Raw genomic sequence first — 13,757 nt, 5'->3', positions numbered from 1 at the left:
ATATGAGGTCCCATCAAAACATTAAATTTTTGAATGTATATTTTCAAACTTTAAATATGTGAATTTATATTATCAATATTTTAAATATATGGATTTATACTTTCAGGATATCAATGTTAATTTATATTTTCAACATATTAAATATATGAATTTATATTATAAACATATTATGCTAATAATATTATCAACATATTAAATATGTGAATTCATACTTCCAACACTTTAAATATTTGAATTTATATTCACAGCTTAATATGTGAACTTATATTATCACCATTAATTAGATGCATTTATACTTCCACCCTCTCAAATATGTGAATTTATATTCTCAACCGACTAAATGTATTAATTCCTATAATGAGGATATTTAACGCATTAATTTAAATATATCAAATATATTGATTTCTATTAATAGCATACTGATTTTATTACTAATATATAGATCCGTAAGCCTCACACACATACATATTAATTCTAGTAATGACGTAGCAACTTTTGAAAAATGACCTTTGTATTTTGGAAAAATTTGAGATTGGCAGAAAAGGAGCAGAGAGAGCGCAGCTTCTCAGGGTCAGCCTCTCCCAGGAGCACAGGGTCCTTGCCAAAACTGGGGAGGTGGTCCATGACCATGAACTACGTCCAGGCTTCCTCAGGCGTCCCCAGGTTTCCTACGAATGTTCTTCTCTGGTCCAGGGTCCTTCCAGGACCCCTTGGGTTTTTCCGGGTTTTTCCCGCCCTCGGCATTTTTTTAGAGGGCTGGGCAGGTGTTTTGTAGAACTGCCCCCACCCTGGCTTCCTCTGCCATTTGCTGCAGGTTAGGCCAGGTGTAGCACTTTGGGGGACACCTGCGAAGCGAGATGCCTTTCCCCCATCACAGCCCCCCACGTCCCAGGGAGCTAGTCCCTGCCTGCAAGAGAGACTAAGATTCAGAATTGACACTCTCCACAAAGACCCCTCACGCTAACCCGCTGTGGCCACCCTCAACCCTTACCCCCAGTCCCTGACTCCTGGCCGCCACTAATCCCTTCTCCATCTCTGTAATTTTGTTTCAAGAATGTCATGTAAGATGAAGTCACACTGTCTGCACTCTCTTTTGTTGCACAGCTTTATTTGAGATCTAACTCATAAACCACACCATTCACCCAACATAGCCTGCAGAGCTAACTCAAGACCATGCATTCACCCAATGTAGCCTGCAGAGCTAACTCAAGACCATGCATTCACCCAGCATAGCCTACAGAGCTAACTCAAGACGATGCATTCACCCAACGTAGCCTACAGAGCTAACTCAAGACGATGCATTCACCCAACATAGCCTACAGAGCTAACTCAAGACAATGCATTCACCCAACGTAGCCTACAGAGCTAACTCAAGACCATGCATTCACCCAGTGTAGCCTACAGAGCTAACTCAAGACCATGCATTCACCCAACGTAGCCTACAGAGCTAACTCAAGACCATGCATCCACCCAACGTAGCCTACAGAGCTAACTCAAGACCATGCATTCACCCAACGTAGCCTACAGAGCTAACTCAAGACGATGCATTCACCCAACGTAGCCTACAGAGCTAACTCAAGACGATGCATTCACCCAACGTAGCCTACAGAGCTAACTCAAGACCATGCATTCACCCAACGTAGCCTACAGAGCTAACTCAAGACCATGCGTTCACCCAACGTAGCCTACAGAGCTAACTCAAGACGATGCGTCCACCCAACGTAGCCTACAGAGCTAACTCAAGACCATGCATTCACCCAACGTAGCCTACAGCTCTACTCACAGACCATGCCATTCACCCAGTGTAGCCTACAGAGCTAACTCAAGACCATGCATTCACCCAGTGTAGCCTGCAGAGCTAACTCAAGACCATGCATTCACCCAACGTAGCCTACAGAGCTAACTCAAGACCATGCATTCACCCAGTGTAGCCTACAGAGCTAACTCAAGACCATGCATTCACCCAGTGTAGCCTACAGAGCTAACTCAAGACCATGCATTCACCCAGTGTAGCCTACAGAGCTAACTCAAGACCATGCATTCACCCAACGTAGCCTACAGAGCTAACTCAAGACCATGCATTCACCCAACGTAGCCTACAGAGCTAACTCAAGACCATGCATTCACCCAACATAGCCTACAGAGCTAACTCAAGACCATGCATTCACCCAACGTAGCCTACAGAGCTAACTCAAGACCATGCATTCACCCAGTGTAGCCTACAGAGCTAACTCAAGACCATGCATTCACCCAACGTAGCCTACAGCTCTACTCACAGACCATGCCATTCACCCAATGAAGGCTGTAGATCTAACTCACAGACCACACCATTCATCCAACAAAGGCTATAGATCTAACTCACACACCACGCCATTCTCCCAACGTAGCCTACAGAGCTAGCTCACACACCATTCACCAGTGAAGCCTACAGAGCTAACTCATAGACCACACCTCTCACCCAGTGAAATCTACAGCCCAGTGGCTTTTAGTAGATGTATTGTGTGTATGTATGGTATAGATATTTACATATAGAGTATATGTTTTTATACATAGCTTGCATACATAGCATAGATATTTGTATATATTCGTAGTCATATATAATATATAGCATAGGTGTGTATCTATGTATAAATAGTGCATATATACTTATATAGTGTATATAGCATATATAGTATATATTTATACACACTGTATAATATATAATACACAGTGTGTGTATATAGAATGTAATTGTATATAGTACAAGTGTATGCATATTTATGTATACTATGTAACATATAGCATAGAATGTATATCTATTTATAAATAATGCAGATATACTCACATAGTGTATGCAGAATACATAGTATATGTTCATATATACTCTTTAGCATATAATATATAGCATATATATTTGTATGTGGTATATAGGGTACATGCATTATATATACTATATAAAACATAGCACAGTGTGTGTATATGTATGGTGTATATATATTTATATAGTATATATAGCATATATTTATATACACTATATAGTATGTACTATATAGTGTACACAGAGTGTGTGTATATACATATATATCTGGAATCCATTTACATATATATTTGGAATCCATTCACAGATGGGGACAACCTCAGACAATTCCAGAGCATTTCCTTACGTCCAAGAGAAGCCCCATTCTCTCACCTTCTATAGTGCCCCTGCCCCAGCCCGAGCACCCCTGTATCAGTCAGCCCATGGGGCGCTAACGCAAAGTACCAGAACTCTGTTGGCTTTTATAAAGAGTATTCATTTGGGGTAGAAGCTCACAGTTACAAGGCCCTACAGAGTCCAACTCAAGGTACCGTAAGAGGTACTTCCTCACCCAAAGCCATTGGCCACGGGTCAAAGCAAGATGGCGGGCGACGTCTGCGAGGGTCCAGCCTTCCTCTTCCTTCTAAGGCTCCGTGGTCCCAGCTTCTTCCCACCTCTGCTGTAGGCTGGCAGGAGGCTCGTCTCTCTCCTGGGGCTCGTTTCTTTCCCGTCTCAGCTTCTCTGGTCTCTTCACAAGGTCAGCTGTAGACTATCAGGCTCATCTCTCTTCCCGGGGCCTCTGCCATGCCTCATGGCACCTTTTCTGTCTTTTCTCACTTATCTGCTTCTGTGTGTGTCCGCTTCCGTGTGAAAGTCGGTTTTACCAGACCAAAGGGGGCTGGGACTCGACGCTGAGTCTCACTCTAATGACGTGGAATCAGAGCCCTAATCTTGACATAATTTAATCAGATGGCTCGGCTGACTCTAACACAATTAAAGGGTTACCACGCCCAGAGGAACAGACCAGTGTACAAACATAATCGATATTTCTTTTTGAAATTCATAAATAATATCAAAATGCTGCCACCCCCGACTCTGCTTTCTGTCCCTATACCTCCCTGTTCTGGACATTTCATGTAAACAGAGTCCTACGGTAGCTGGCCTTTCGTGTCCGACTTTGCGTTCTCAGAGGTAATTTTCTCGCGGTTCGTGCACGTCGACACAGGCCTCGGGACGCCGCTCCTTTTCAGAGTTGTATAATATTCCATTGCAAAGATGGGGCACACTTGGCTCATCCCTCCACCCTCTGATGGACCTCTGGGTCACTCCCAAGCCTGCAGCCCTTTGAGATGAGCTTCTCTTATCCCGCGAGTGCTCAGCTACCCACGGGCACTGTTCCACAGACGTTCCTCATCCCGGGTGGCCCCGTCACAGGCAGTGAGCCCAGAGAGGTGGAGTGCCTTGTCCCGGGTCACACAGCTGGCAGGTGGCACAGAGGATGCTCTGAGCGGGTCCACACCCAAACACACCCATAACCGTCCCATATTGGGACCGTCCCTTGCTTTCACCCCTGACCATCATTCTCGGGGAGGTGGAAGTCAGCCGGTGGCCTTGGGTTGATTCTGCCACTGAGCCCTCCCCGCCAGGGCCTGACATGCTCTCTCAGTGCACAGAGCCACCGAGCCTCCGCTGAGCCCGGAGACGTCACCAAAAAACAGCCCCTCGGCTTGTCCCAAAACAACGGGTCCCAATGAGGAGAAGCTGGGGTGGTCACTTGGCTCTGGAAAGCACGGCCTCCTCAGGTCGGCCGCCGCGCGTCCCACGCCGGCTTCTCCTTGGGAGCCGACAGAGCTCGGCCAAACTGAGCCCGCATGTGCAATCAGGCCCCCGGCCCGTTGTTGTAAATAAAGTTTTATCGGCACACGGCCCCTCCCCTTCGTTCAGTCCCGCGTTGGCGCTACAGTGGCAGGGTTGAGTTGCGGCGGAGGCCAGCCGGCAAAGCCGAAAGGATGAACTCTCCGGCCCTTGGCAGAAAGAGCGTGCCCACCTCTTGCTTAAGGAGATGCGCAGCTTTCCAACGCTTGGGACGCCTCTGGCCTCCCCAAATCCCCGGACTCTGCCTTTGAGGTTTTCCCCCAGGCTCGATCTCGCCCTGGCTCTGCCTGGACGACCGGCCCGTCGATCCGTCCTTCTGTCCCTTTATTCGATGAGACCGCCCGTCCTGCCCCAGGGTTTTGTTCCCCGTTGGATCCCAGGGCCAGAGCAGAGCCGCGGGGGTGCAGGCGTGGCTCCGTGGCTGAACACTGGCTTCCCGAGGGCGAGGTCCCGGGTTCGATTCCCGGCCCCGGCACCTCAGAAAAAAAAAAATTACCGAAGGAGCGGAGCTTGCCCAACGAGGAGCTTGATAAACAGGTGCTGAACGAGTGCCTGTCGGAGGCACCCCAAACCGTGCTCCCGGTGCCTTTTTAAAAATCAAAGGGACACTCGCGCCACGTAAACGTGACCGTTTTAAAGTGAGCATCCAGCGGCATTTAGGGCATTCGCAGTCTCGAATCACCTCCAACCTGTTCTGGAATATTCTCATTATCCTGGAAACAGATCCTGAGTCCATTAGCAGCCACCCCCACCCCGCTTCCCTCCGGCCTCTGGCCCCCCAGCCACCTGCTTTCTGTCTATGGCTTTACCTGTTCTAGATCTTTCCTATCAGTGGAATCAGCCACAGGTGGCCTCGGGGTCTGGCCTCTCTCAGGCCCGTCGCTGTCGAGGCGCGAATGGACCCTTCGCCCTTGTTCGAGGCTGCGTACTATTCCGTCGCGTGGGTTTCCTGCGTCGTGTTTCTCCGTCCCCCGGGGGTGGGCGATGGGGCTGCGTCCGGCGTTGGCTGACGTGAACACGCGCAGGCACGCATTGGCGTGCACGCGTGTTTTTGGTTTGGGGGGTTAGAGCTAGGAGCGGGGTTGCCTGGCCCCTGGTGACTCTATGTTTAACTTACCAAGAGGGTGAAGTGGCTCTCGGGTGGGGAATCTTCTCACTGCCTGTGTCACCCACGCCAGGGGGTGCTGCGGCCCCAGCGGCCCCTGGACGCCCGTTGAAAAGTCAGATGCAGGGGTCCACCCAGGCCTGCAGGATCAAAATCCCCCTGGCGTTCCACGAGCCTCCAGGTGACACGATGCCACAGTTTAGTCTGAGAACGACTTTCCCCCTTAAACACGTGTCCTGGGTCACCCTGCTCGGGCCAGTGGCCCCACTCTCTTCTCATCTGTGTTAGTCAGCCAGAGGGGCACTGATGCAAAATACCAGAAACTGGTTGGTTTTTATAAAGAGTATTTATTTGGGGTAGGAGCTTACAGACACCAGGCCCTAAAGCATAAGTTACTTCCCTCACCAAAGTCTATTGTCACGTGTTGCAACAAGATGGTGGCCGACGTCTGCGCGGGCTCAGGCTTCCTGGGCTCCTCCTTCCAGGGTCCGGCTTCTCTCTGGGCTCAGGGTCCCTCCTTCCAGGGTCTGGCTTCTCTTTGGGTTCAGGGCTCCTCTCTTCCAGGGTCTGGCTTCTCTCTGGGCTCAGGGTCCCTCCTTCCAGGGTCCGGCTTCTCTCTGGGCTCAGGGTCCCTCCTTCCAGGGTCCGGCTTCTCTCTGGGCTCAGGGTCCCTCCTCCCAGGGTCCGGCTTCTCTCTGGGCTCAGGGTCCCTCCCTTCCAGGGTCCGGCTTCTCTCTGGGCTCAGGGTCCCTCCTTCCAGGGTCTGGCTTCTCTCTGGGCTCAGGGTCCCTCCCTTCCAGGGTCTGGCTTCTCTCTGGGCTCAGGGTCCCTCCCTTCCAGGCTCTGGCTTCTCTCTGGGCTCAGGGTCCCTCCTTCCAGGGTCCGGCTTCTCTCTGGCCTCAGGGTCCCTCCCTTTCAGGGTCCGGCTTCTCTCTGGGCTCAGGGTCCCTCCTTCCAGGGTCCGGCTTCTCTCTGGGCTCAGGGTCCCTCCTTCCAGGGTCTGGCTTCTCTCTGGGCTCAGGGTCCCCCCTTCCAGGGTCTGGCTTCTCTCTGGGCTCAGGGTCCCTCCTTCCAGGGTCCGGCTTCTCTCTGGGCTCAGGGTCCCTCCTTCCAGGGTCTGGCTTCTCTCTGGCCTCAGGGTCCCTCCCTTTCAGGGTCTGGCTTCTCTCTGGGCTCAGGGTCCCCCCTTCCAGGGTCCGGCTTCTCTCTGGGCTCAGGGTCCCTCCTTCCAGGGTCTGGCTTCTCTTTCCTCTGGGAGCTGACTTCCCAGGCTCCAGCTTAAGGCTTCAGCATCAAACTCCAACATTAAAAGTCCTCAACTCTGCCTTTTATCTGTGAGTCCCCACCCACCAAGGGGCGGTGACGCAACATCCATTAGCCGTGGCCCAATCAAAGCCCCGATCATGACTCAGTCACACCCAGGTACAGCCCAGGTCACAAACACAATCCAGTATCTACTTTTGGAATTCATAACTATATCAAACTGCCACAGCATCCCTCTGCGTTCTTCTTTCTTTTTCAAACAATTTTATCCTGGCTGCCTCTATATATAAAACGCAAAATTTACCGTTTAATCGAGTTTTTTTCAAATGTCATGGTGGCACCCCCCATACAAGGTAAAATTTCCCATTTTCGCCACTTCCAAGGGTCGGACTGGGTGGCGTTCATTCCACTGACAACGTTGAGCTCACACGCCCCGGCCCCGCCCCGCCCCCGTTTACCTGCATTCTTTTTTAAAATTTTGTTGAAGCATTTTATCAAGGTATATTCACATACCATACAACCCAGCCAAAGTGTCCACCCGTTCCCTGCCTCCTAATTTCTTTTTAAAAAATACATCAGTTTTATCGACGCGCAAGCCTAAAGCATCCATTTCCCCCAAAGTGTACAATCAGAGGTATAATCACAGAGCGGTGCGTTCATCACTTCCAACGTTATTAGAGCATTTTCATTCAGGAATAAAAATAAACAAAAACCAGACAAACAAGAAAACCCCTCACCTCAATCTCTCTATGCTTCCCTGCTGTACACGGCTGCTACTTCTGGCTATTTTTGCATATTTGTTTATTTATTTTTCGCTTTTTTTTTTTTGCATCATCTCGCTGTGTCAGCTCTCCGTGTGTGCGGCGCCATTCCTGGGCAGGCTGCACTTTCTTTCGCGCTGGGCGGCTCTCCTTACGGGGTGCACTCCTTGCACGTGGGGCTCCCCTACGCGGGGGACACCCCTGCGTGGCAGGGCACTCCTTGCGCGCATCAGCACTGCGCATGGGCCAGCTCCACACGGGTCAAGGAGGCCCGGGGTTTGAACCCTGGACCTCCTTATAAGGTACGTGGACGCTTCCTATTTATTTTTTAAGCAGTTTTATTGAGATGTATTCGCCCAACATACAGTCCATCCACAGCATAGAATCGACAGCTTTTGGTAAAATCACAACTTCGTGCATTCTAATTTCAAATTCTGCGAATCCACCTATTCTGGTTATTTCATGCGCACGAGGTCGTACGAGATTTGTCATTTGGCATCTGGCGGCCCCCGAGAATCCTCCCCACCGTCGCCCCTTTTTACGGCTGTGTACTACTCCTTGGTCCCCATTCCCCTACTTGATTGGCTGGTTGTCTTCTTTTTTTTCCTTTTTTTAAAAGATTTATTTTATTTATTTCCCCTGCTGGCCCTGTTCTCTGTTCTATCTGTTCTCTGTGTCTATTTGCTTCGTCTTCTTCTGTGTCCGCTTCTGTTGTTGTCAGCAGTACTGGGAATCTGTGTTTCTTTTTGTTGCATCATCTTGCTGTGTCAGCTCTCCGTGTGGGCAGCACCATTCCTGGGCAGGCTGCACTTTCTTTCGCGCTTGGTGGCTCTCCTTACGGGGCGCACTCCTTGTGCGTGGGGCTCCCCGACGCTGGGACACCCCTGCGAGGCAGGGCACCCCTTGCGCGCATCAGCACTGCGCATGGGCCAGCTCCACACGGGTCAAGGAGGCCCAGGGTTTGAACCCTGGACCTCCCATGTGGTAGGCGGGTGCTCGACCCGTCGAGCCACGTGCGCTCCCCTCTGCTGCTCGTCGTCAGGGCGGTTTATCGAGGTCGTGCGCCCACCGCCCCTCCGTCCTCTGCCCCCCCCCCACAGTCTTCGCCTGGGAGCTGGAGCGCGGCCTGCTGAGCGCGCCCGACGCCGCCGGGGGCGCCACCGTCTTCCTGCGCGAGATCCCGGACCTGGAGAAGCACGTGCTGGAGGACTGCGCCCTCCCGCTGGTGGACCGGCTGCCCGACGGCTGCCTGGACACGGATGCCCGGCAGCTCCTCGCCGGCCTCAAGGCCCGCCTGGCCCAGGCGCACCCGGGGCTCCTGCATGCCCATCGCCTGCCCTGGAGCCGCGACCTGGTGAACCCCAAAAACAAGGCGCACGCAAGGTACCTGCGGGAGCTGGGCGAGCAGCTGGTGGCCAGGGCCAACCGCCAGGTCCTGGCGAGCCTGCGCGAGTCGCCGCCCGGCGGGGACGTCCCGGCCTGGCTCCTGCAGGACGTCGGCCACCACCTGGCGCAGGGCGCCGAGGCCGCCCGGGGCTTCTGCGGCCGCGGGGAGCTCCTGGCCCGGCTCGGGCAGCGGCTGCGGCGCGACGAGGGCGCCCCCCACGCGCCCCTGGTGCTCTTCGGGCCCCCGGGCATCGGGAAGACGGCGCTGATGGCCGCGCTGGCCGAGCGGGCGGCCGGGCTGCTGGGCCGCAAGACGGTGACCGTCCTGCGGCTGCTGGGGACGTCCCGGGCCAGCCGCGACGCCCGCGGCCTGGTGCGCGGCCTCTGCCTGCAGCTGAGCCTGGCCCTCGGGCTGCCCCCGCCGCCCGCGCAGGCGCTGGCCGCGCACCACCGGGCCACGCAGCTCTTCCACGCGCTCCTCCACGCCGTGCCGCGCCGGGACTTCGAGTCCCTGGTCATCCTGCTGGACGCGCTGGACGAGCTGGAGCCCCGGGGCCTGGCGTGGCTGCCCGCCCGCTGCCCCTCCAGGGTCCACCTGGTGCTCTCGGCCCGGCCGGGCCCGCGCGGGGCCCTGGACACGCTGCGGCGGACGCTGGGGGACCCCGACGCCGGCTGGGAGGTGACGCCGCTCGCGGGGGACGAGGGCCAGGAGATGGTGCGGCGGCTGCTGGACGGCGCCGGGAGGACGCTGAGCCCCGGGCAGCGCGACCTGCTGTGGGCCAGCCTCCCGGACGACGGGCACCCGGGGCGGCTGAGGCTGGCCTTCGAGGAGGCCCGGAGGTGGGCGTCCTTCGCCGCGCCCGCGCCGCTGGCCTCCACCGCGCAGGAGGCGACGCGCCAGCTGTGCGCCCGCCTGGAACAGACGCACGGGCGGCTCCTGGTGTCCCACGCGCTGGGCTACATCGTGTCCTCCAGGCAAGTCTCTGTTTCGTTTCTTTTTCTTAAAAAAATGGGAAAGACCGCTAGGTCACTCACGTACCATAAAATCCGCGTCTTCCGGCATGCCCAGAGCCACCGACACGCCGATCGCCCCAAAAGGAAACCCCCGCGCTCCCCAGACTTCTCTCCTTCCGACACCCCCGGCCACTGCTCATCTGTTTTGTTTTGTTTTTTAAAGATTTATTTTTATTTATTTCTCTCCCCGCTGCCCCCCGTTGTCTGCTCTCTGTGTCCATTCGCTGTGTGTGCTTCTGTGTCCGCTTGCATTATGCAGCGGCCCCGGGAATCTGTGTCTCTTTTTTTGTTACATCATCTCTCTGTGTGTGCGGCGCCATTCCTGGGCAGGCTGCACTTTCTTTCGCGCTGGGCGGCTCTCCTCATGGGGCGCACTCCTTGCGCGTGGGGCTCCCCTACGCAGGGGACACCCCTGCATGGTACGGCACTCCTTGCGCGCATCAGCACTGCGCATGGGCCAGCTCCACACGAGTCAGGAGGCCCCAAGTTTGAACCCTGGACCTCCCGTGTGGTAGGCGGACACCCTATCAGTTGAGCCAAATCCGCTTCCCTCATCTGCTTTTTTATCTCTGTGGATTTGCCCAGAGTATCTTTCTTTTGAATTAAAAAAAAAAAATTTAAGAGACTTACTTATTTTCTTTTTTTTTTTTTAATTCATTCCCCCCGCCCCGGGATGGCTCTCTCGTCTCTCTGCTCGTTGTCTGCTCGCCTTCTCCAGGAGGCATCAGGACTCGAACCCAGGACCTCCCACATGGGAGGCGAGTGCCCAGCGTCCTGAGCCACATCTGCTCCCCGCGGGCTGCGGCGTCTGCTGGCTTGTGGCATCGGCTCGTTGTGGCAGGAGGCAAAACCTAACTCGTCTTCTCTAGGGGGCACTGGACCCCGAACCCAGGACCTCCCGGGTGGTAGGCGGGCGCCCAACTGGTTGAGCCACATCCACTTCCCAACTGAATTTTTTAAAATTTTGAAATCATTTCAAACTTACGGAAGATGACAAGAACAGAGCCAAGAATTTCTGTACACCGGAGTTTCTCGACCGCGGCGCCGCTGACGTTTCGGGCTTGGTGATTCTCTGTCGTGGGGTCCATCCTGTATAGTGTCAGGCACTGAGCAGTTTCCTTGCTTCCACCCAACGAGGCCAGGGACACCGCCACTTGTGACAGCCCAAACTGTCCCTGGGTGAGGAATTCTGCCGTATACCCTTCCCCTGAATCACCGAGTTTGCCTCATTCCCTTTCTCTCTTCCTCTCGCCCTCTTTCTACCTCTCTTTTTCTCTCCCTCCATTCTTTTTTAAAAAAACATTTATTTTTTTTAATTTATTTCTCTCCCTACCCCCCATTGTCTGCTCTCTGTGTCCACTCGCTGTGTGTTCTTCTGTATCTGCTTGCATTCTTGTCAGTGGCACTGGGAATCTGTGTTTCTTTTCGTTGCGTCATCTTGCTGTGTCAGCTCTCCGTGTGTGCGGCGCCATTCCTGGACAGGCTGCACTTTCTTTCGCGCTGGGCGGCTCTCCTTACGGGGCGCACTCCTTGCGCGTGGGGCTTCCCTACGCGGGGGACACCCCTGCGTGGCAGGGCACTCCTTGCGCGCATCAGCACTGCGCATGGGCCAGCTCCACACGGGTCAAGGAGGCCCGGGGTTTGAACCCTGGGCCTCCCATGTGGTAGATGGACGCTCTATCCTTTGGGCCAAATCTGCTTCCCTCTCCCTCCCTTTCCATCTCTCTTTTCTCCCCTCTTTTTCCTCTTCTTCTCCCTTTCTCCCTCTTTCCATCTTCCTCTCTTGTCTCCATCTGTCTCTCTGCCCCCCTCCCTCTTTCTCTTTCCCCCTTTTCCTCCTTTCTCTCTCCGTCTACACACACACGCGCTCACACTCCCAGGTCAGAAGCCCTGAGCCATCTGAGGAGTCCCCGTCGCTGTCGTGTCCCTTTACCCACATATCCTTCCCTTACTTCCAGGAACAGGGACAGTCTGGCTCCCCCGAAGCCACAGAGCAAGCACAAAATTCAGGAACCGTAGCTTCCATGCGCCGATATTTAATACATGGCAGCTCACGTGCAGAATTTGCCAGCGGGCTCGCGGAGGGTCCCCACAGCCGTTTCCCCACCCACGCCCCACGACGCGTCGTTTTCAGGTGCCGGTTCTCCTCGGCTGGGAACCCAGAGCACCCCCCTTCTGTCTTTCTGCTCGCGCCAAGCCCAGGTCAGTTACTTCACAGGCCAGCGCGTCTCACACCTTGATGGACGCACGCGGCGCGCATCTTGTCCAAGTGCAGATTCTTTTCTTTCTCTTTCTCTCTCTTTTTTCCTTCCTTCCTTCCTTTCTCTTTCTTTTTTCTTCCTTCCTTCCTTTCTTCCTCTTTCTCTCTCTTTTTTCCTTCCTTCCTTTCTTTCTCTTTTTTCCTTCCTTTTCTTTCTCTTCCTTCCTTCCTTCCTCTTTCTCTTTTTTCCTTTCTTCCTTTCTTTTTCTCTTTTTTCCTTCCTTTCTCTCTTTCTGTCTCTGTTTTCCTTCCTTCCTTTCTCTCTTTCTCTTTTCTCCCTCCTACCTTCCTTCTGCCCTCTCTCTTTTTCACTTCCTTCCTTCCTCTCTTTCTCTTTCTTTTTTCCTTCCTTCCTTCCTTTCTCTTTCTTTTTTCCTTCCTTCCTTTCTTTCTCTCTTCCTTCCTTCCTTCCTTCTTTCTTTCCTTCCTTCCTTCCTTCCTTCCTTCCTTCCTCTTTCTCTTTTTTCCTTCCTTCCTTCCTTTCTTTCTCTTTTTCCTTCCTTCCTTTTTCTTTCTTTTTCCTTCCTTCCTTTCTCTTTCTCTCTCTTTTTTCCTTCCTTCCTTCCTTTCTCTTTTTTCCTTCCTTCCTTTCTTTCTCTCTTTCTTTCTCTTTTTTCCTTCCTTCATTCCTTTCTCTCTCTCTCTCTCTCTCTCTCTCTTTCTCTCTTTCTTTCTTTTCCCCCTGCCCCTCCTCCCGCCCTGCTGTTTTTGCTGTCTGTGTGTCTTCTCTCCTCATTTTCTCTCCTCTAGGATTCACTAGGATTCAATCCTGGGGACTCTGATATGGAGAGAGGTTCCCCGTCAATTGCGCCACCTCAGTTCCTGGTCTTTTCTGCACTTCACCTTGACTCTCCCCTGTCTCTCTTTGAATGAGTCATCATCTTGCCGCGTGACTCACTTGCGCGGGCACCGTCTCACCGCGCAGGCACTCACGCGGGCACCGGCTCACCGCGCGGGCACGCTTTTCCTCTTCTTTTTCACCAGGAGGCCCCAGGGACTGAACCTATCACGAGAGCCGCATCCGCTTCCCGAAGTGCAGATTCTGATTGGACGTTCTGGGGTGGGGCCGGAACCCCGCGTTTCTCTCCCGAGCTCCCCGGTACCGCGGCTGCCGCTGACCCGGGGACCACCCTTGGGTGGGAGAGACCGTGGCGTGCCCGGCGGCCCGTCTCTCGATTTGGGTGGCCCTGGCTTTTCCTCGTTATCAGGTTCGGGGTAAGCCAAGCCAGGGCTTTCCAGGGCCAGGTACCCCTTTCCTTTGGGGCTGGATAAACCACACGTGGGGGCACCGTGGAACGTCTCGGGAAGGCGGCTTCT

The 13,757-nt window shown here is 53.7% G+C and overlaps 1 protein-coding gene across 1 annotated transcript in view; it reads left to right on the top strand.

The window, feature by feature from the left end:
- The window catches only part of NWD1 (NACHT and WD repeat domain containing 1), a 77,853-nt gene that overhangs the window by 18,265 nt on the left and 45,831 nt on the right, over positions 1-13,757 (top strand). The window contains exon 5 of the mRNA XM_058292628.2: positions 8,881-10,141. Coding sequence (XP_058148611.1) covers positions 8,881-10,141 — 1,261 coding nt within the window. The remainder of the gene's footprint in view (positions 1-8,880; positions 10,142-13,757) is intronic.

This window comes from Dasypus novemcinctus, unplaced genomic scaffold (genome assembly GCF_030445035.2).
Source record: "Dasypus novemcinctus isolate mDasNov1 unplaced genomic scaffold, mDasNov1.1.hap2 scaffold_174, whole genome shotgun sequence".
In the NCBI taxonomy this organism is placed as follows: Eukaryota; Metazoa; Chordata; class Mammalia; order Cingulata; family Dasypodidae; genus Dasypus; species Dasypus novemcinctus.
This window is presented reverse-complemented; position numbering and strand designations above follow the sequence as displayed.